At 44.9% G+C, this 20,080-nt stretch overlaps 1 protein-coding gene across 1 annotated transcript; it reads right to left on the reverse strand.

The window, feature by feature from the left end:
* Positions 1 to 10: 10 nt before the first annotated feature.
* Positions 11 to 18,999, reverse strand: LOC109487010. Its single transcript, XM_019790926.1, has 33 exons — positions 18,801 to 18,999; positions 17,256 to 17,503; positions 16,688 to 16,900; positions 16,054 to 16,208; positions 15,631 to 15,789; positions 15,026 to 15,143; positions 14,505 to 14,682; positions 13,844 to 14,115; positions 13,342 to 13,550; positions 12,892 to 13,042; positions 12,510 to 12,722; positions 12,104 to 12,320; positions 11,528 to 11,866; positions 10,801 to 11,093; positions 10,276 to 10,464; positions 9,817 to 10,028; positions 8,986 to 9,036; positions 8,635 to 8,819; positions 7,109 to 7,353; positions 6,469 to 6,681; positions 6,021 to 6,187; positions 5,557 to 5,723; positions 5,270 to 5,376; positions 4,857 to 5,025; positions 4,348 to 4,619; positions 3,977 to 4,188; positions 3,716 to 3,866; positions 3,269 to 3,481; positions 2,735 to 2,948; positions 1,753 to 2,396; positions 1,414 to 1,602; positions 876 to 1,052; positions 11 to 690 (listed from the first exon to the last, which is right to left on the reverse strand). The coding sequence occupies exons 1-33, from the start codon at positions 18,953 to 18,955 to the stop codon at positions 476 to 478; spliced, it is 6,912 nt and encodes a 2,303-aa protein (XP_019646485.1). The 5' UTR covers positions 18,956 to 18,999; the 3' UTR covers positions 11 to 475.
* Positions 19,000 to 20,080: the final 1,081 nt, after the last annotated feature.

Below are 20,080 nucleotides of genomic sequence, written 5' to 3' on the forward strand. Positions count from 1 at the left end.
CAAATATAATGCCATTTATTAGATTTCACCTGACCCATGCAGTGATTCAACAGTCATGTGTGAAACTGAATTTAGGCACAATGGTATATTTTCATAGTTATAAAAACTTCATCCCGTCATGAAATACTTCCAAACTTAACATTTCTCTAGAGCTTTACAGTAAAACTCAGTTCTACATATACAATAGTACACAATAGTACAATAGGATCTCTTTATATATCATAAAGCTTCTTCAAGTATTTCCAACATTTTAAGAAAAGGTAAAAAAGCAATACTATCTGTTTCACTATTCTGTCGTCAAATGATAATCCACACTATGATAATTCCATAATCAAGGCAGCATTTTCCTTTTCCATCATTGATCAACTGATCAACTTTCGCAGCCATTCTATTTTGTATTCATGAAATAAAAATGATTAAAAAAACTATTCTTTTCAGAGCAGCATGTTGGATGAGTCTTCACCATACTTCACTTTTATAAGTCAGTAAGAACTGCCGCATTATTATCATATCCCGTCATCTCTAGGTTTCTTCCAGTGCCTTTGTTTCTCTTCCTGTTGACAAGGCATCCGATCGTCAAGCCTACGATAAGAGTTACCAGGCCGACGGCTCCCATGATCGCGAATGGCTCCCAGGTCTTCGTCCATTCCACAGCTTGGACTCGGCCAGGTTTTGGGGTGTTAGAAATGTCTGAAAGATAAAAAGAAGACCCTTCAGCATATTTCTAACAATGCTCTTTTAAATGTCACACGCGAACCTTTATGCACGAACGCTTCTGTAAAGACGGAAGCATCATTCACCAAACTACAAATTTCATTATGTGGGTGAAACATTCATTTTCTTCTTGTGAAATCATTCTGGCAAGTACAACATACCAGGTGGTCCAGTAGTCTTTGCATCGGGCTGTCCTGTTGTCTTTGTATCGTCCTGCTGTTCTCTCGGTTTGATAGTGTAGAAAGCCATCATCCCTTTGTCAAAGTGGTCCGCCACGTGGCAGTGGATGATCCACGTTCCGGGATTCTCTGTCCTCATCCGAGCAGAAGCAAACTCACCTGCAGTCATAATGAATGGAATGGATCATGATAAAAATAATACGAAAAAAATATTGAAATCTCAGGATTTCTGAATAAAGCATATGCTGTGAAGAGAAGTAGACCATACAATTAGCAATTACTAGTAATAGACTTTTTTGCACTTCAGCTTAGGGATTTTCCGGACTCATCCAAAACAGAAGCAAACTCACCTGTATTTATGATGAATGGGATGGGTCATGATTTAAAAAGAAGTAAAATACGGAAAACAGGTACTAGTATTATAATGAGGCACAAGCTACTTAAGGGAAGTAAAACATACAATTTTCAAATAATAATAGACTTTTAGTACTTCGGTGTATTGAGGAAGTACTAGACCAACCTGGGAAGAGATCCCAGACGTCGCCACGATGGTGCCTCCTGTTGTCTGTGGTGTGGATGAAGGTCTGTCCGTGGAAGTGCACGGTGTGAGTGTCCACCTCCGTCCCCATCCCCATCAGGTACCACACGACGTCCTCATCCTCAACCATCTCCAGACCCAAAAGGTTGTGCAGCACGTAGCCGTTTATAGCTGTGGAAAGGGGACGATGTCAGCTACACGTACTATTGATGGACAGTGCCTTCGCTATTTTTTTAATGAACATTTACATTAGGTACAAAAAATAACTGTAGCCATGATAAAATATTACATAGCAAGAAAAACAAGAACGTGCAGTCGTACCAAACATATGGTTGGCTTCAACGAAATCAGCGTCGTCCGGATTCACTTGTGCTGGAGTTCCGCAGTGATTCTGGATGTTCTCCTCCAGGTACCAACTGTTACTCTCCTCCGTCCCCGTAAACATCAGGACGAACTCACGGTCCGCGTCTGCTCGGCGCCCGTCGGCACCGAGCGTCCCTTGCCGACAAACCACGAGCGGGCCGACCAGACCCGAACTGGTGTCCTTGACGGGATCGACACTGGAGTAGTAGGCCCACGGGATGCAGTTGTCTGACTTCTGTGTAGGACCTGCTCTTGGTGGCACGAACCACGTGTAGACGTTAGTTTTGTTTGGGTCCACAGAATCATCAGCTTTCGACACCCCGGATGTCTTGTCCTCATACAGCGCCCCCTCGTTCCACTTACTGTACAGCAGGCCGTGCGGGTGCATGGAGAAAGGATGTGACGCCATGTTCTTGAAGTAGACCACGATGACGTCGCCGATCTCCGCCTCAATCATCGGTCCGAGCATGCCCAGGTGCTGGTCCCTCGGTCCTCTCTGTTTCTGAACTGTGAAGGTTGGGTCGGTGTACTCCCGGTACAGGGCCTTCTTGTACTGTGAACCGATCATGGTTGGTCCTGAATAGATCCGGTCGTACAGAGAACTGCGTATGAGAAAGAACATTAACATACAATTATCATCAATTCTACACACCTCTTTAATCTGCATCGATAAACAACATGATCAAAGGTCCGACCGGGACGGAGGACGATACAAACTTCCAAGTCATATTTGGTACCGAGAGGTCATGTGTCAGACGTTAGTTGATCAGTATTTCTAAAGAAGGCAAATGCGTCAGTCGAACATTTACTAGAACGTGGCATTGCTTACGTCAAAATGTTAGTTTGCACTTTGATAAATAATAATGTTCTTTCTATCGAAGAAACAGAATTAAAATTGGAAACTTTTATCTATAACCTCACCTTTTATCTATAACCTCACCTGCTTTCATTAGTCACAGTGTCTCCGTAGATGTTTCTTTTGTCCTGTGCGTAGTCCCATTCCTCTTCTACAGCGGCGATGTAGAATGTTCGGATGGTCCCTGCGCTGTTGAACCAGAACTGTGGACCGTCTGCATCGCAGGTCTCCACAGACACTTTGGCCTTCATCCCGGCACTGTAGTGGTCGTTCACCACACATTTGATAGCCCAGTCACCTATCAAAAGTGATAAAGTAAAGATGAGATTACAAGTTGATAATACTAGAAAGGTAACATTTGCAAAACAAATGCATAATATTTACCTTCGCATATGGTCTGCTCTGTTAATTCTTACTCAAACACATTCATATATATATATATGGTGACAGGATCCCTCCTGCTATAAGATTGCAACATGATGTAACCAAACACCAGTTACCATGGTGACAGACGTCTGGTTCAGGTTATTGACCTTATTGGTTTCGAGAAGAAGAGGAAACAGAACAAAAACAATATGTTTCCCGAACACAAAAGACACCCATGGAACGTATCCGTACCTTCGTTGTCTGGTACCATCTCCAGAGTCTCCGTGGTCCCAGGGAAGATGGAGATGGAGTCCCGGGTCTGTCCGTGGTACTGGAAGGTCAGACCGTGGAACGCCAGAGTGTGGATGTCAACCTCGGTCCCCAGACCCAGGACGTACCACGTCACGTTGTCGTTTGTGCACATGCTCAGACCGGGAAGGTTAGCGTACATGTATCCGTTGATGCCTGTGAAGCAAATGGATGAAAGTCATTGAAAATGACAATCGTGAGAAATCCTGAAGGCTGAGTAGGTACTAAACCTGTTTCTGTCTAACTGTCGGCATAACTCAAAAAAGCCTGGCCAATTCATGAATAATCTTTCTCAACCCTAATAGATGAGGCGTTTGTGACAATGTGATGACCCAAACCTAGTACCTGGGATAGTTTCTTAATAACAGTTTCTACACAAGTCACACTCACCATGCATAAGATTTGACTCGTGAAAGTCTTCATCCTCGGGATCGGTGACAGTTCCAGACTGCGTGAAGTTCGCGATGTTGTCGTCCAGGTACCAACTCTGATTCTCGTCATAGACAGCAAGCATCAGAAAGAACTCTCGGCTGGCATCTCGCTAGAAAGTAACACAAAGAAGTGGAACCTTAGTATGTATGGAAGAGCAATATTGTATTATGTACATTATACTGACCTACCTGCATGTACCTAGGTACTAAGTACACTCACCCGTTTGCCTTCACTATCCAGTGTCCCAGCCTTACACACGACCAGGGGTCCGACCAGTCCGGAGTAGGCGTCCTTGACCAAGCTGACCCCTGACCGGTACAGGTTCACTAGACACGCGGGGTCTCGTTCTGTCGGCGCCACGGACGGAGGGACAGTCCACACATAGGTGAAGGTTCCACCGGGCTCCACACTTCCACCGGCTGTCTTATTACCTGTGCAAGAGAAAACATATAGGATAGATAAAAAGGTCAAAAAGGCACGAAATCCTTGTCTATCGATACTCAAAGATGCTCTAAAAACTAATGAAAATGTAAAGGATTCATAATAAATAACCAACACAATGCCATTGAATTCAGTGGATCATTACTTACCACTTCCATATGACGACCCTTCGTTTGACTTGTTGTAGAAGACGCCGTGTGGTTCGATACTGTACGGTCTGTCCGCCATGTTTTTGAACGTCACCATGACGGTGTCCCCGACCTCTGACCTGATGACCGGTCCCAGCATGCCTAGGTGCTGCTCCTCCCGAGTGCGGTTCTTGCGCACGGTGAATGTACCGTCGGTGTATTCCACGTACAGAGCTTTCTTGTACTTCCCGCCGATCCGCTCGGGCCCTTGTTCGAAGAATACCACCGAGTCGCTGGCGACAAAGAAAAGTGATCAAACAAGTATTACAGTCATATCACTGGTAAAACGTTGCTTTGGACAAAGCACATTCTTCCAAAACAATGACATTACTTTGTGAAGGAAGTGGAAGAAGCCATTTACAACAAAATCTGGAAATTTTTACCCATTGAACAACCAGAACGATGGACGGTACCGGCTTCCAGTCACATGTAACTTTCGTTATTCCTTTCAATTAAAAAAAAAATCTTACCTGTCAGCTGCTAGGAGGCTTCCTCCCTCGAAGTGGTTTATCCTGGAAGGTGCGTAGTCCCAGGTCACCATCTCTGCTGCGATGTAGTAATGGCGGACAGTCCCGTCCAGAGGTTCCTCAGGAACGGTGGCGCCGCAGCCGCTCACGTTGTACAGAGCCTGCATTCCAGCTGAATATGGAGCCACATACACAAGTTCAGCAAAACAAAACAATAAAACAGAAATTTGTTGAAATATAATTTGATAGCAACATGAGAACAATCTTAAACACCTTTACAAGGTTTGTGGCTTATATTAGAAAACAACAGCCAAGGAACACTTATCATTCTATACTGACTGGCCTGGTATTTTGTGACAGTCTGATCTGTTAAAAACGCAATGAAAAGGTCATTTTTACTCATTGAAGACCCTCACCCAAAAAGTGATCTCCCACTTGACAACTGGCCATCCATTCTCCAACATTCCGTGGCTCCATGACAGCGGTCGCAAAGGATGCTGGGAATATTCCAGCTGTGTCCGTTCTGAAATTATGGAATCAAACAGGGCTGAAATGTTGCGACAAAATGCTGTGTTTAAACTTCTTCCCCTGGTATACATGTACACTGCCATATCCTCGTATCTTTATACGTTAGGACTCAGGCCATGTCCAGTTTAACGGTGCTATATAGAGGTTAGATTATTATTTTTAATTGTTGACCTACCTGTGAAACTGGATGCTGACTTGGTGACCCCGGAAGTTAATGGTGTGGATGTCGACCTCTCCGCCCCTCCCCACCAGGTGCCACGTGACGTTCTCTCCCACACACATGTCCAGGCCGGGCAGGTTCCCGTACAGGTAGCCGTTTATACCGTGCATCAAGTTACTCTCCTGGCAAATTGGCAGCAATAAAACATTCCATTTAGCAATCGTTCCTGTATGTTTTAAAATCGGACCTGAGAATTTGAATTTTTCTCGTCTCATTTCCGTTTCTGCGATGTAACAACAAAATGTAAACCTTGAAGGGCAAAGCATAATTGTAGTCTAGCTGTTTATTTTTACAAATGTAAGGTTGACAATTATTGCATATCATCTTTCCATCATTACGTGACGCGTTTGCATGACCCTAATACCTGTGAGGTAAAGTATTTGACATTCCAAGAACACTTAAGACTACCCCTCAAATACCTGGAAATCTTCGTCCTCCTTCAGGGCTGCCGCCTCTGCGTCGGTGACGTTCAAGAAGTGTGCGATGTTCTCGTCTATGTACCAGCTGTTGTTCTCGTCAAGGATGCCGAAGTTCAAGACGAAGTCCTTGTCCACTCCTCTTTGTTTCCCATCGTCACCAAGATAACCTAGGAGAGATAGACGTTCAAACATGTTGGTGAATCAAAACGTAACTGAGTGAAGAGACCTTTTTCTACACAACCAAGTCTTTTATTCAGTCCACGTTTTGGTGACCGTCTGTCACCTTCCTCAGGACAATTCTGACTGGTTCACATTGCACTGCAGCACAACTGTCGCTGCGTCGCTGCTATAGATGCATTCCCAAATGTACAATATTTACATATCTACACAAAAAAGTAAAAGTGAAGAAAGAAATATACCATAACATACAGATTGGAGGTCCACATACCTGGTTTGCAGGTCACGATCGTTCCCGTCAGGCCCGCGTTCATGTCCTTGTCGGCGGCGACGTGTGAATGGTACATCCACGTCAAACATGGCGGATCGTCGTCAGCGGGAGCCTCGTTCTGAGTCACCTGCCACCTGTACACGTACGTGTCGCCCGGCGGTACCTGGTCGTCCGATTTATTTGCACCAGACGTTCCGTCAAAGTAAAGCGCTCCTACGTGAAACAAACTCATCATCAATGTCACCAAGGCACACATGTACTGATATATATAGGCCCCATTCCCACTAGGATAAAATTGTCCGGATCGAGCCGGATTGATTCGCTTTGATCCGGCTTCGATCCTGCTTCGGGCCGGATCGAGCCAGATCGGAGCCAATTTTCTCCTTGTGGGAAAAGGGCTATAGTTATTAATATATATATATAGTTATTAGGACCCCCCCCCCTCCGCACACACACACACACACACAAACAAACACAAACACATATGCACGTTATATTGTAAATATAGGTTGGTATATTGTAAAGATGCTTGGCCGTGGTTCAGTGTTAAAGAGGGACAGGTGACGAGCTACAAACACTAAAGGACAGAGATGAACGGCGGAATATCATCCAGTGGAAGTGATTCAAACCTCTTTAATACCTTCACTGTTTTTCTCATACAGGACTCCGTGTGGATGCATGCTGTAGGGTCGTGACGCCATGTTCTTGAAGTGCACAATGATGTCCTCCCCCACCTCCCCACTAATGGTAGGTCCCAGGTACCCTAACCATGGCGGGTGTTGTTTCTCCACGGTGAAGGTGCCGTCCGTGTATTCCCGGAACACGGCCTTCTTGTAGACCCTCCCGATCCGGTTCGGGCCTGGTTCCAGGAACACAGCTGCGTCACTGCAAGGGACAAACGAAGGATCAATCTCGATCAATTTATTTATCATCTAAGACTAAAATGTAAGACCAATGAAATGTGCCAAAATCTCAAAGTCGGGAAAGTAATATTCCACCTGGATGCGAAAATAGGAACGAACTGAAGCTAGAATAGGGTGCATGGATTCCAGGCTACTCTCAACCCAGCACCGACCTTGTTTGCGGCGTACAGTCGCGGGAAACTTGGCTGTGAGCCGGAGCTGTCACTCTGATATAGCTAATACCCATTATTGGCTTAATCATTAGCGCTTGTTTTCGTAAAATGTTGTTGTCGTTATACTAACGAGAAAGTGAAACCTCTCGGCTACGACACTAGTCTAACCTACGTAGGAGGCGTTTTCAGTGCATTTTACAAGTAGTACCGTGGAATAATACTAAAGATACATAGAATAATAAGTATCCTGCGCCATTCGTATCTTCTTGTTGTAATAACATAGTTACGCAAGCGATGTGTGTTACCCTCTTACACAATTCTGTCCGTTCTGATAAGTTATATATTAATGGGAACAAACGTCACAACACAGGTGATAAGATGCAAAAAGCCGACATATTTATTGCCACTGAGGCTAAGGTCAACGCCATACGTGCCTCTACTCGAAAAAAAACAACTATTGATCAATACGGAAATAAAAACGTAGAGTGTTACGACAAAAGGGTGATTATACACATACAGAAGGTGCCCTTTAAAACATGTGATTTTAAGCTCATGGAACTGTCACCTTTACAGTTATACATGTATGTCTTCCGTATGTCCCCTGCCTCCGTACAGTACTAAACCACAGCATAAAAATGTGACCACCTCTGCAATGACTCAACCCCTCACTAGCGCCTGCAGTTTTCTATCTACTGCATGCATAGAAATAATGTACAACAGTGTGAACTCGAGGCATTAGTTGTTATGTATGTACTTCTCATATAACGTAACCCAGGCTAAGTACAGCACTAGACGACTGTCACTTTACAATATATGTCTATGTGTATGCTCTATCATCACTTTAACCGTAGTTTCAGAGTGGCGTCTACGCTATACGCTAGCCTATACCAGACTTCGGGAGACGGCTGGAAAGAGTAGAAATCGTCCAAATAGAGAAATAACATGACGAGGGAGTTGGTCCGCTAGAGAGTACATTTCGCCGCACCCTCTATTTGACCGATTTCTACTCTTTCCAGCCGTCTTTCTAAGCCTAGTAGAGGCTAGCTATAAGCCTCACTACCGCTACAAATTGCGGAAGTTTCTAGGATTACCTGTCCTGAGAAATGGCGACCTGTGTGATCTTGTTGTACCCTCCCGGTGCGTAGTCCCACCACACTTCCTTACACACCACGTAGTAATGCCGTTCTTTCACGGCAGCATCTGTAGTGTACACCATCAGGTAGGCGCACAGTAGAACACAGACGGTCTTTAGGAAAGCAGGCATGATTGTTGAAGTCTCATTCAGGAGAAAGTCAGACTGTGACACGAACTAGCTACTGTTTATGCAACGCAACTTAGTGTGCTGTACAATGAATAACTAGTGAAAAGCAAATACACGACGTCACATAGGGTGTGCCCTAACCATGGGATCTAAGTCCACCAGGACCCGTACCGTTCGGTACCTGGGGCGCCTTCACATAGAAGACAGAAGGAGACAACCGTATTGTCGTAACCTGGTGACATTAAACAATAACATGACAAAATACTTCGTGTTTGGAGGCTGGTTGTATTAGTAATATTCTGGTCAAAGACTCAGACCTCAGATGACCTGATCTCAGAAGGACGTGTTTGTAAAAGGTGTGCCTTGAGTACAACGTCCGAACGGACTTACTGGGCATGATCCCCTAGGGTTATGTAGTTTGTGATGTCTGGTATTTTACCATGCTTTAAATACCTTGTGAGATAAGGTTGAGAGAATTGACAACATCTTTATTGTGGATTCAACACACTTCCAATACTACCATGCAGACAATGCCTCCATCACTGCATACAAGCAAAGCTATGGACTAACGTTGTCCTTACATCTATATTCTCTATAGCTATACTACTTGCAGTACTTAGTAATATGCTCAGAACGATAAGGCCCCATCATACCATGCAGCTGACACTAACTGTGTTTCGGGTCTCTACCCTTGGCTGTGCGTTAGCGATGAAAGTAGTCCTACAACTATAGTCTAAGCAGCTTTTCCTAAATTTTCGCCTTATTTCTTGTGATTCTGGTTGTTCAACTGCCCCTAGCCTCTTCCAGGCTTCGGGAAGCGGCAGGAAAGAGTATACGTAGAAATTGACCAGAAATTAAGTAACATGCCAGTGGAGTTCGGGAGAGAAAAACTGTACTCTCTAGCTGGCTAACTCCCCTGGCATGCTATCTGGCTATTTTGCTAATTTCTTCTTCTTGAAATTGACCCCTCCTTAATTTATTAAGGTTGTGTAACGTCTCTGTCTTGTGTCTATGTTTCAGCAGGTTCCACGGTTTCAGCAGGCTCCACGGTTTCGGCAGGTTCCACGGTTTCGGCAGGTTCCACGGTTTCAGCAGGTTCCACGGTTTCAGCAGGTTCCACGGTGTAGGTCGTCTGCATGCCCAGCGGGAAGTGGTCGCTGTTGTGGCAGTGCAGCAGCCAGGTGCCGGGGTTATTCGGGGTCATGTGAACGGTCGCAAAGGTTCCTGGGAAACAAAAAAGATGGCAGAGAGACAACCACATGACTGTTAATTCTTACTCAAACGCATTTGTATATACGGTCAGACAGTAATTTAAATCCCTCCCGCTATAAAATTGCAACATGATGTAAACCAACACTAGTTACCATGGTGACAGACGTCTGGTTTAGGTCATTGACCTTATGTGTTTGGAGAAGAGGAAACTGAGCAAAAACAATATGTATCCTTTGGTAAACATAACAAACAAGCTCACCAGGAAACAGTTCCCAGACGTCTCCCCGTTGGCGCAGGTCGGGCCCGGTGGTGCGGGTGAAGGCGTTCCCGTGAAAGTGCGCGGAGTGCGCGTCCACCTCCGTACCCATCCCCATCAGGTACCAGTCCACACTCTCCCCCACAGACATCCGCAGGCCCCGCAGGTTACCCAGCACCAGTCCGTTGATGGCTGGTAAAGAAATAAAATGATTCACTAGAAAGGTAACATTTGCATGGCAAATGCACAATGTTCCTCTTCGCATATGGTCTGCTCTGTTAATTCTCAGTATTCAAACACATTCGTATATATGGTGACAGGAGTCTAAATCCCTCCTGCCATAAAATTGCAACACGATGCAACCCAACACCAGTTACCATGGTGACAGCCTCTGGTTCAGGTCATTGGCCTTATTTGTTTGGAAAAGAATAGGAAGAAGACGACTTCAAGATTCAAGATGAATTACATTCAGGTACGTTTACATTTGTGTAGGAAGCAAGGTCTTGTAAAACCAGCCATTTGTCTTACCATGTAACTTATTAGATGCCTGGAAGTCTTCATCGTCAAAGTCTACCTGATCCGGAGTCTCGCAGTACCGTCTGACGTTCTCTTCGATGTACCAGCTCAGGTTCTCGTCAAACACGCTGAACAGCAGGGGGTACTCCCGGTCAACGTCACGTCGGCTGCCGTCGGGAAAAAGCGATCCTCTCCGACAGATGACGAGCGGGCCGATCAGTCCCGAGTTGGTGTCGCGAACGGGGTCGACGCTGGAGTAGTACGCCCAGGTGACGCAACTTCCGTCTGCTTCTGTTGGCCCAGACCTGACAACGAATTTGACATTTTCAAGTGCGAACTCGAAAACAACGCAACAACAAACAGCTATTATCCATATTTAGGCTCCCTGAAACTCCCCTGCAGTTCCAGAACAAGCTGCTAAGACAAAAATCCACTCCACTTATTCCTGACAGGAAGAGCTATCCGTCCCCAAAAATCCAAGACCATAGCATGTTCAGGACAAAAGGTACAAAAAGTTCTGCTGCAGTACCAAGGTCAGCCACCAGGAGGCCCATATTTGACCTTGACCTTTGTCTTCCTAGGACCTATCAACATACCAAATATGATCACAATCCATAAAGGCGTTCTGAAGTTATGCTGACTACAAATGTGCGGAAACACAGACACACACACACACACACACATATCAAAAACAATACCACCATTTTTCATGGAGGTAATGAATAAGAAGTATTTCTACCTTTCCGGCACGCTCCACGTGTACGCCTTGGTCTCTCCCGGGTTGACCCCTACCCTCTGCCCGGTAGCGCCCCGCCCGTCCTGGTACAGCGCCCCCTCGCTCCCCTTGTCGTACTGCACACCGTGCGGGTGCAGCGAGAACCGACGGCTCGCCAGATTCCGAAAAATCACAACGATGACGTCACCGATTTCCGCTCGTATGATTGGTCCGAGTAGACCCTGCGTTTCTGGTCTCGCCACCTCTGTTGTGAAGGTACCGTCGGTAAATTCTCGGTACAAGGCTTTCTTGTAGACCGATCCTATAGTTGTGTCTGAGGCCCTCAGATAGTCATGTTCGCCACTGTTGGTAAAAGAAGGAAGCAACGACTTCGCGTTTATAACGTTTCTTACGGTATTGAGCGAAATTGGTCAGGTATAGACCTCCTAAACCCTCCATGCGATCTCGTGTAAGAAGAACAAAAACTTTATGTATCATGATCAACATTTAGGGGTCCAAAATTGTGTTCTAAAAAGCCCTACAGAAGATTAATGTTTGCCAACAAATTCCTTTTTTTCCCACATCTTTTAGAGTACTTACTCGGTAAGGTTTATCGGGTTTCCGTGTGCGTCCTCTTTCACTTCAGCGTAGTCCCATTCCAGCTCCACCGCCGCGATGTAGAATGTCCGCACCTGGCCAGCGTTAGCGACCAGGTCCTGAGAAGACCGCTCGTCCGGGTAGCAGTCCTGCACTACATATTTGGCCTTCATACCGGCGCTGTAGTGATCGTTGGTTCGGCACTCTAGAGCCCATTCCCCTAATGTAATATAACACATCGGGATAATGTTGTTTTATAATGATAATAATAATATAATAATAATAATGATAATTTTCATAGCCTGAACAAAGTTTACAACGTTTGCCTTTTCAACTATAGCGATGGGTCATTGATATAATGTCTCTAACTGGTCTACATGTATGGTGAACACTCTCTTTATTATCTTACCGATATTGTCTGGAACCATTGACAGAGTTTCTGCAGTTCCAGGGAAAACCGCTATGGCGTCCCTGTACTGCTGGTGGTACGTCAGCGTCTGCCCATGGAACACTGCGGTGTGGATGTCCACTTCAGTACCAAGGCCGAGCACGTGCCACGTGACGTTGTCTCCTTTGCACATGCGCATGGTGGGAAGGTTGCCGTACATGTAGCCATTGATGGCTGGAAGAAAAAGTAGCCATATTTGTTTATCTCTCTTTCATCTGTTTCAGTCATCACTGCTACTGCATGATGCAACACTAATGTTCTGGCTATTTCTAAAAGATGTAATAAGCGACCCAATACACACAATGTCATATTCAGGTATTTTGAATATACGAGTTTAGAATACCGTGCATTAAGTTTGACTCCATGAAGTCCGCGTCTGCGCGGTCCACTCCATCCGGGTCCTCGCAGAATTCCCGGATGTTGTCGTCGAGGTACCAGCTCAAGTTCTCGTCGATCACCGAGAAGAGCAAGAAGAACTCGTGGTCCACATTTTTCTGCAATGGTTGGAGACTTCCATTTTTAGCTTCGAAGTAGCTTCAAATGTTCAATAAAGGATAAAACAATGTGGAAAATTGATGTCCGAAAGAAATGAAATTCCAACAGAATACAGTTTGAGATGTAAGGTTTCTCTCATTCTATGATATCGGTTAACTTAAAGTATAGTCCTACCAATTTCTTACGAGTGACAATATGTTACTGTCACTATTGACATAATTTTGTCTTAAAGATGGGTTTTACGACTGTAAGCAGCTGTAGCATCAGTGGTCAGATAACCATAGTTTAAAAATCCGACCTGTTTCCCTGACTCAGCCAGTGCACCTCGCCTACAGACAAGCATGGGGCCAATCAGCCCAGAGGACGGGTCGGCAACGGGGTCAACGCCCGAGCGGTAGAACCTGGTCAGACAGGCGGGGTCACCCTCAGCCGGCCCGAAGTCTTCCGGAACCGTCCAGCGGTAGGTGTAGCTGTCCCCGGGTTGAACGCCGTAACCCTTTCCAAATGCTGAGTGTTTTGAGATAAAGTTAAAATGAAAGCTTTGATATCGATCGTTTTCGTGAAAACGCGATTTTGCAACGGTTTAAATCCCACCGGTACTACCCCCATCCAAAAGGATTGGATTTGGATTTCATTATCATAGAGTCAAAGAGAACTCACTCAGTCGATCTCCTAAACTTTTAAAAATCTAATCAATTCATTGATCAATTTGAATTCATGGGGAGGAAATTCAATGTGCCGACGTGTGTGTTGTGGAATTAGATGACTTTAGCCGCATTAAAAAGTTGACTTTTCCTCACCGTCTCCATAGAAACTTCCTTCGTTTACTTTATCATAAGCGACGCCATGCGGTTGGATGCTGTACTCCCTGTCCGCCATGTTCCGAAAGGTCACGACGATCTCATCGCCGACCTCTGACCTTATGACCGGACCCAGAATTCCCTGTTGCTTCTCCTCTGCGGTCCGTTCCTTCGGACGACTGAATGTGTCGTCCTCGTATTCCACGAACCGGACTTTCTTGTACGTCCCACCGATTCTGTGCGCAGTGTTCTCGAAGAAAACTACGGAATCACTAGAAAATTAAGATGAAATCATTAAGTTCCACGCAGTTTCACAGTCTTGTCAGAGAACAATTGACAGCAAAAAAAAAATAGAAAAAATATTAATCAGGACCCTTACTGTTTTTGCTACGTTTTCTCTTCTTCTCCAAACAGTGACCTCTGACCTGACTGAACCAGACTGTCTCTCACCATGGTAACTGGTGTTGGGTTACATCATGTTGCAATTTCATAGTAGGAGGTATTTAGACTCCTTTCACCAATATGTGAATTTGTTTGAGTAAGAATTAACAGATCAGATCATATGCGAATGTAAGTTGCATTACGCATTTTATTGCCATAACTGAACTGAGGAAAATATCTTTACTGCATGAAAGATCAAAAAGGGCCCCATAGACCATACCTGTCCGGTTCTACTAAGCTTCCTCCGTCGAACAGATTCTGCCCTGAAGGCCCGTAGTTCCAGTCGACGGTCTCGGCGGCTATGAAATATTCACGGGTTCTGCCTCCGATGTAGACCAGTTGGTATCCCTGCCACCTCGGTCCGCAGTCACCTACACTGAACAACGCTTGCATCCCACCTGGGTTTGTAGTACATTTATGATAAGTAATTTCCTGTGGACTAAGTAACATATTTAATTGATGGAGTATAGAGTTAAATTGCACCCGCACACCCCGTCCATCTAAACAGAATTTATCACATATCTTATTTCTAGTAACATGATCTGTCCCTCTAAGCAGATCCTACGGTGGCCAGGCAGTATCCATAATGTCCAAGAAGTGACGATGGCAAGGCAGTATCCATTGGCCAAGAGTGACCAATAGCCACCAAATGGTCACTCCTTGGCCAATGCATACTGCTTAAAATTTTGTCATCGCCACTTCTTTGACAATGGATACTGCCTTTCCACGGTAGCCCCTTACCGCTGTAGTGATCGTTGACCTCACAGTTGACCATCCATTCCGTTCCGGGCCCGCGTGCTTCCATCCGAGCGGTGATGAAGGATGCCGGGAAGAGTGAGATGGCGTCGGCGGTGTGACGCTGCAGGCAACAACGGAGAAAACACAACAGGTAAACAAACAAAATAAACATCAGTTCTCCACCACATTAAACGATTTTACACTTTCCTTAAGCTTTTTTTTACTTTTTTTTGTTGCTTTTTTACTGAATCTAATGCAAAACTGGTTTGACTGAAACAGCTTTCAAACCAAAAGGTAGCAAAACCAGTAGGCAGAACGCACTATACCTGCATGCGCGAAACCTGTGTGTCTCATATACTAGTAAGGTCATATTTGCGTATATAAGGTTAACACTAAGTCTGTAGTTTCCATGATCCAAATGTTATGTCGGAAAAATGTCGTCTGCAACAGGCAAAGTTCTAATGCAACGTTGACCAAAACTTCCACGCAAATGGGGGTTTTGCGCAAGCACAGTACGTCCTGTGGACGTGGTAGCAAAACCTATATTACTACATGCACATGTGGCTACGGAGTTGACGAGTAAGGTTTCGCTTTGCTGCAGTGCGTACCTGCATCGCTAGGCTCTGCCCTCTGAAGTGAACGGTGTGCATGTCGACCTCGCCCCCCAGCCCCACCAGATGCCAGCTGACCGTGTCACCGTCACACATCACCAGGCCGGGCAGGTTCCCGTACAGGTAACCGTTGATGCCGTGCATCAGGTTACTCTCCTGGAAAGCACGTTTAATACGAAGCATACTCTCAGTAAGATAAAGATATAACGTTACATTGCCAGACACAGGATGATAACATATATAATTTCTCAACATGCTAAAACAGTCTTGCAAATAACATTTATATTTACCTCCATTTATTAGTTTTTTCAACTTTACAGCAATGCAGGTACAAGAAAGAAATAACAGCTTAGGTCATACATATGATCTGGCAGAATTGTCTTCTAAATTAGTAAGATACATAATTGTACAATGGGTTACCATGAAATCTTCATCTTCTGTGTCCACAGAGTCAGAATCGGTGCAGAATTCCCGGATGTTGTCCTGTAGATAGAAGCTTTTGTTTTCGTCCGTGACGCTGAACACCAGGACAAACTCCCGGTCCACCTTCTCACGGCCGTTCGCTGTCAGGGCTCCTGGGAAGTACAAGTTAAAGATGTAGGATGTTAGCATGTAGTAAAGGAAGCACAGGAAAGCTGATTTGAGACTAGCACAGACTTCCATATGCAAAATTAAAAAAATAAATGTTTTGAAGTTACCCAATGCAGCCTTCGGGCGAAAAAACAAAAATATTCTAGATGAGGAAATTTGCCAATATTGACACTTACTGCCATTCTGTAGCACGTTTTCGTCATCATTTCATACGTGAAGCGTTTGAAATAGCAAAGAAACAAGCTATGCGAGGAGTCCTTTTATTTCTTGGTAGATAGAATCCTTGATCCCACGATACGAAAAAAAAACATTTTCCATCTGCGACATCCAATTTTGCCTCACTGATATCAGTATGCCACGGGACAGGTTTGACTCAACTTAACTACATTGTCGACCAGAAAATTAACTTTGAAATTTCAGTTTTACTGCCCTGAAATCGCTTCGGGTGCCTTTAACATGTTACCCTTTTTACAGATGACGAGCGGCCCGGCCAGCCCGGTGTAGATGTCCCTGCTGTGGTCCTGGTGCGAGTGGTACATCCACGTCAGGCAGTCGGGATCGTCCTCCAGCGGGGTGTCCACCTCCCGCACCCGCCACGTGTACGTGTGCGTCCCGTTAGGTGGGACGAAGTCGTCCAGCTTGCTGGCTCCGCTGGTGCCATCTTTGTAGAGAGATCCTGTGGGAAACGGTTCGTTATTGATAAGATGACAGGGAAGTATCTCAATAGTGACGGGGGTCGACACAGACTTCCAGGGACCTTTTCTCCTTGCGCGAAACCCGTAATGTATTGTGCAAAGCACTTCGGCAGAACGTCTCGTTTAAAGGCGAAATCATGTATTGGGCATCACGTCTACGATTACAAAAATTGTCTGCGACGGCTGAAATTTTGATGCAAAGTTGGCCAAACATCCAACTTAAACCGTATAAAATCCGGGTTTCGCACAGGGTTGTACGTCACGTGTCAGAAGAAACAAACTAACGCACAGAAAATGTCACTCTGGGCAAAGGTAATCATTACACTTTCAACATACCCTCTGACATCTTGTCATAGAGGACACCATGCGGATGCATCGAGCAGTGCAGCTTTGGCAACAGGTTCTTGAAGTGGACGGTGATGACGTCACCGACCTCACCCTTCAAAACCGGCCCAAGAAAGCCCAGCCAATCAGGTCGCTCCGTCTTCACGGTGTAGGTTTCATCCGTGTACTCCCGGAACAGCGCCTTTTTGTAGACAGAGCCGATTCGGTTCGGCCCTCTCTCCAGAAAAACACTAGCATCACTGCAAAAAGAGAGAAAATTGATGATATGACTGCCTTATTACATCAATAAACCATTCATTAATATCATTGCACCTAAACTAACAAGCAAGTGTCTCCTAAAAGCCCTGAAATGGTTTCACACAGTGAGATTATATATATTCTGTATGACCTCATCTAACTTGGACCACTGACAACTTTAGACCTAGATCTCACCGTCAGATGCTGACTACAATATTTCCTTGTCGTGCTACATTATCCAGATGTGACTTTCCTAGCTTGACAGCACAGACGGAGTTGGGACAAGTTCCAGTCCGTCTACCGTACAGAGAAAACCATGCTTACTTAGAAGTCCTCCATATGTGGAAAACAAGATGAACATGACGCCATCACCTTGACACAACCTTGGAAGGGCAAACTACCACTACTTAATAGTGTGACCATCATCTGTTTTGCCCCTCCCCCACTTAACTTGCAAACTCATCGCAAGTAAAGAATTTAACAGACATTCTATCATGTCCAATACACAGGCCATTATACTTTTATAGCCTGTTGTGTATAAACTAGTCATCAGAGTCAAGCATCTGTAAAGCTACGCGCCGTATTCTCATGATTTCCTTATCGCGAGATCCAGATGCGGTTTTCTGTACGTGACAGCCCATACAAGACTTGGCCAAATTCTGTCCTGTTGGCCTAAATACGAACCCTGATTACATATAGAGCTCTACAGTATAAGAAAAACAGATTGCGTAACGTCATCACCAAGGACTCTCTATCAAGTTCAACACATGGCCTTGGCCTGAGGAGTGCCTAGTCAGCAAAATATTATTTACACCGAAGTCAAGACAAGAATCCAGCTAAAGCCACACGCGAGCTGCCAACAAGGAACGAGGAAATGACTTCTGGAAAGGGACGTGTGACCTCTGCCAAACAAAATTCGCTGATTTAAATATGTTAGAGAGCTAGCGGCACTCGGAACACCACAGGAAATAGACTTTGAAACACACATGAAACAATGGCAAACAACTGTCTACTTTGCCGACTTCGTAAAAAAATATAATTGGCGTCAGCGATTTGGAAACACTGCAACATTTACAACATTATAAACTAACCAGGCACTCGTACGCGTGCTATGGAAAGTTGCACAAAATTTAAAAACCTTAACAACTCATGAATTGGTTCCTTCCTACTCCCTGAAGTTTCCGAATCTCCAGAAATATTCGTCCAAAATATATTTTTAGTCAAAAATATGTATAATTTTAGTTTACAGTCGTCTTGCTAAAATATATCATCAGAATGAAATATAACAGTTATCCCTACCTGTCGTTCACCACAGGTAAGTCAGAGATCATGTTGTACCCAAACGGTGCATAGTCCCAGTACATCTCTTCTGCAGCGACATAGTGCACTCTCTCCACACCGAGAGCCTCTGTAGCGAGAGACAAGAGAACCACGGCTACAGCCAAGCTCGCCATCTTCTAAACCTCTAACCGGGACCTCTACTGGCGACCCTATATGTCAGGACATTTCTGGAATGTCGCCAAATGGGATCCGTCAGTTTCTCACTTCCCTGTTTACTTGTGGCGACATGTGTACTTTATCTGCAGTAAGTTGGAAAATCACCAAGCTAATCTGACCGACAAACGCTGAGCCGTCACACTACGGAAAAACTCGGGCTCGGCCACAAGAATGGATCTGTAAAATATAGCAGCTTGTAATGTAGGTTATGCAATGGCAGCCAATGTATCTACAATCAAGATGTGAATGAAGCAGTAAGTTTTTACAGACATGAGGCTGAAAGTACCCACAGGATGGATTTGACACCTAACTGACGCTTTGGGGGCGAGGTCATCTGAGGTCATGGTACTACCCACAGTTTTTGTCTGACGAAGGACACAATAGATAAGCTCTTAAGGGGTATGACATTACAGACGTTAAGGGGAGCCAGGTAAGATTTAATCCAGGTCTCTTTTCTCTTGTATCAATGTCCTTAATAAAAATTGTTGGCGCTGCAGAAATACTTTGTTATACTCTAAAAGCGTACTTTGACACAATCTTATTCCAACCCCAAGTGCTCATGGGTAAAAAAAGTTCATGTGCGCCGCCATCTTGTTTTCGAACCGTGCTCACTAGAGGCATGTCAGGTAGACCCTATCAAACCTTGAACACGTGCTCGGAGCTATGCATGACACGAGCCTGACACAATGAGTCGTTCTAGTGACACTCCCAATAACCTGTTCGACCAGGTACTGTATTTTAAGACAACGTTCTGATGGTCACGTAGCGAGTATAGTAGCCATGTTGTAAACTGTTAACCTTGTTCTGCATAGTGTTATTATTGTTTTAGATTAAAGGGCGAGAGTATGCTTCATTTCACAATAACGTAGTGCCTGGACACCCCAAGAAGACGTCAATAGCGCGCTACATATGACGACATAGCCGGGTAAGTTGGCCTATCGTTTCACTCACGATGAATATCAAACCTTCGCATCGAAGTGTATAATCATGATCCGTGCAATATTGTTAAGAAACAACACACTTTAAGAAGTAACTACGGCAGTGTATCTCCTTAGCACTCTTTTAGGACCAGGGTACAACAT

The sequence above is a fragment of the Branchiostoma belcheri genome, unplaced genomic scaffold, assembly GCF_001625305.1.
Source record: "Branchiostoma belcheri isolate BF01 breed outbred unplaced genomic scaffold, Haploidv18h27 scaffold85, whole genome shotgun sequence".
In the NCBI taxonomy this organism is placed as follows: Eukaryota; Metazoa; Chordata; class Leptocardii; order Amphioxiformes; family Branchiostomatidae; genus Branchiostoma; species Branchiostoma belcheri.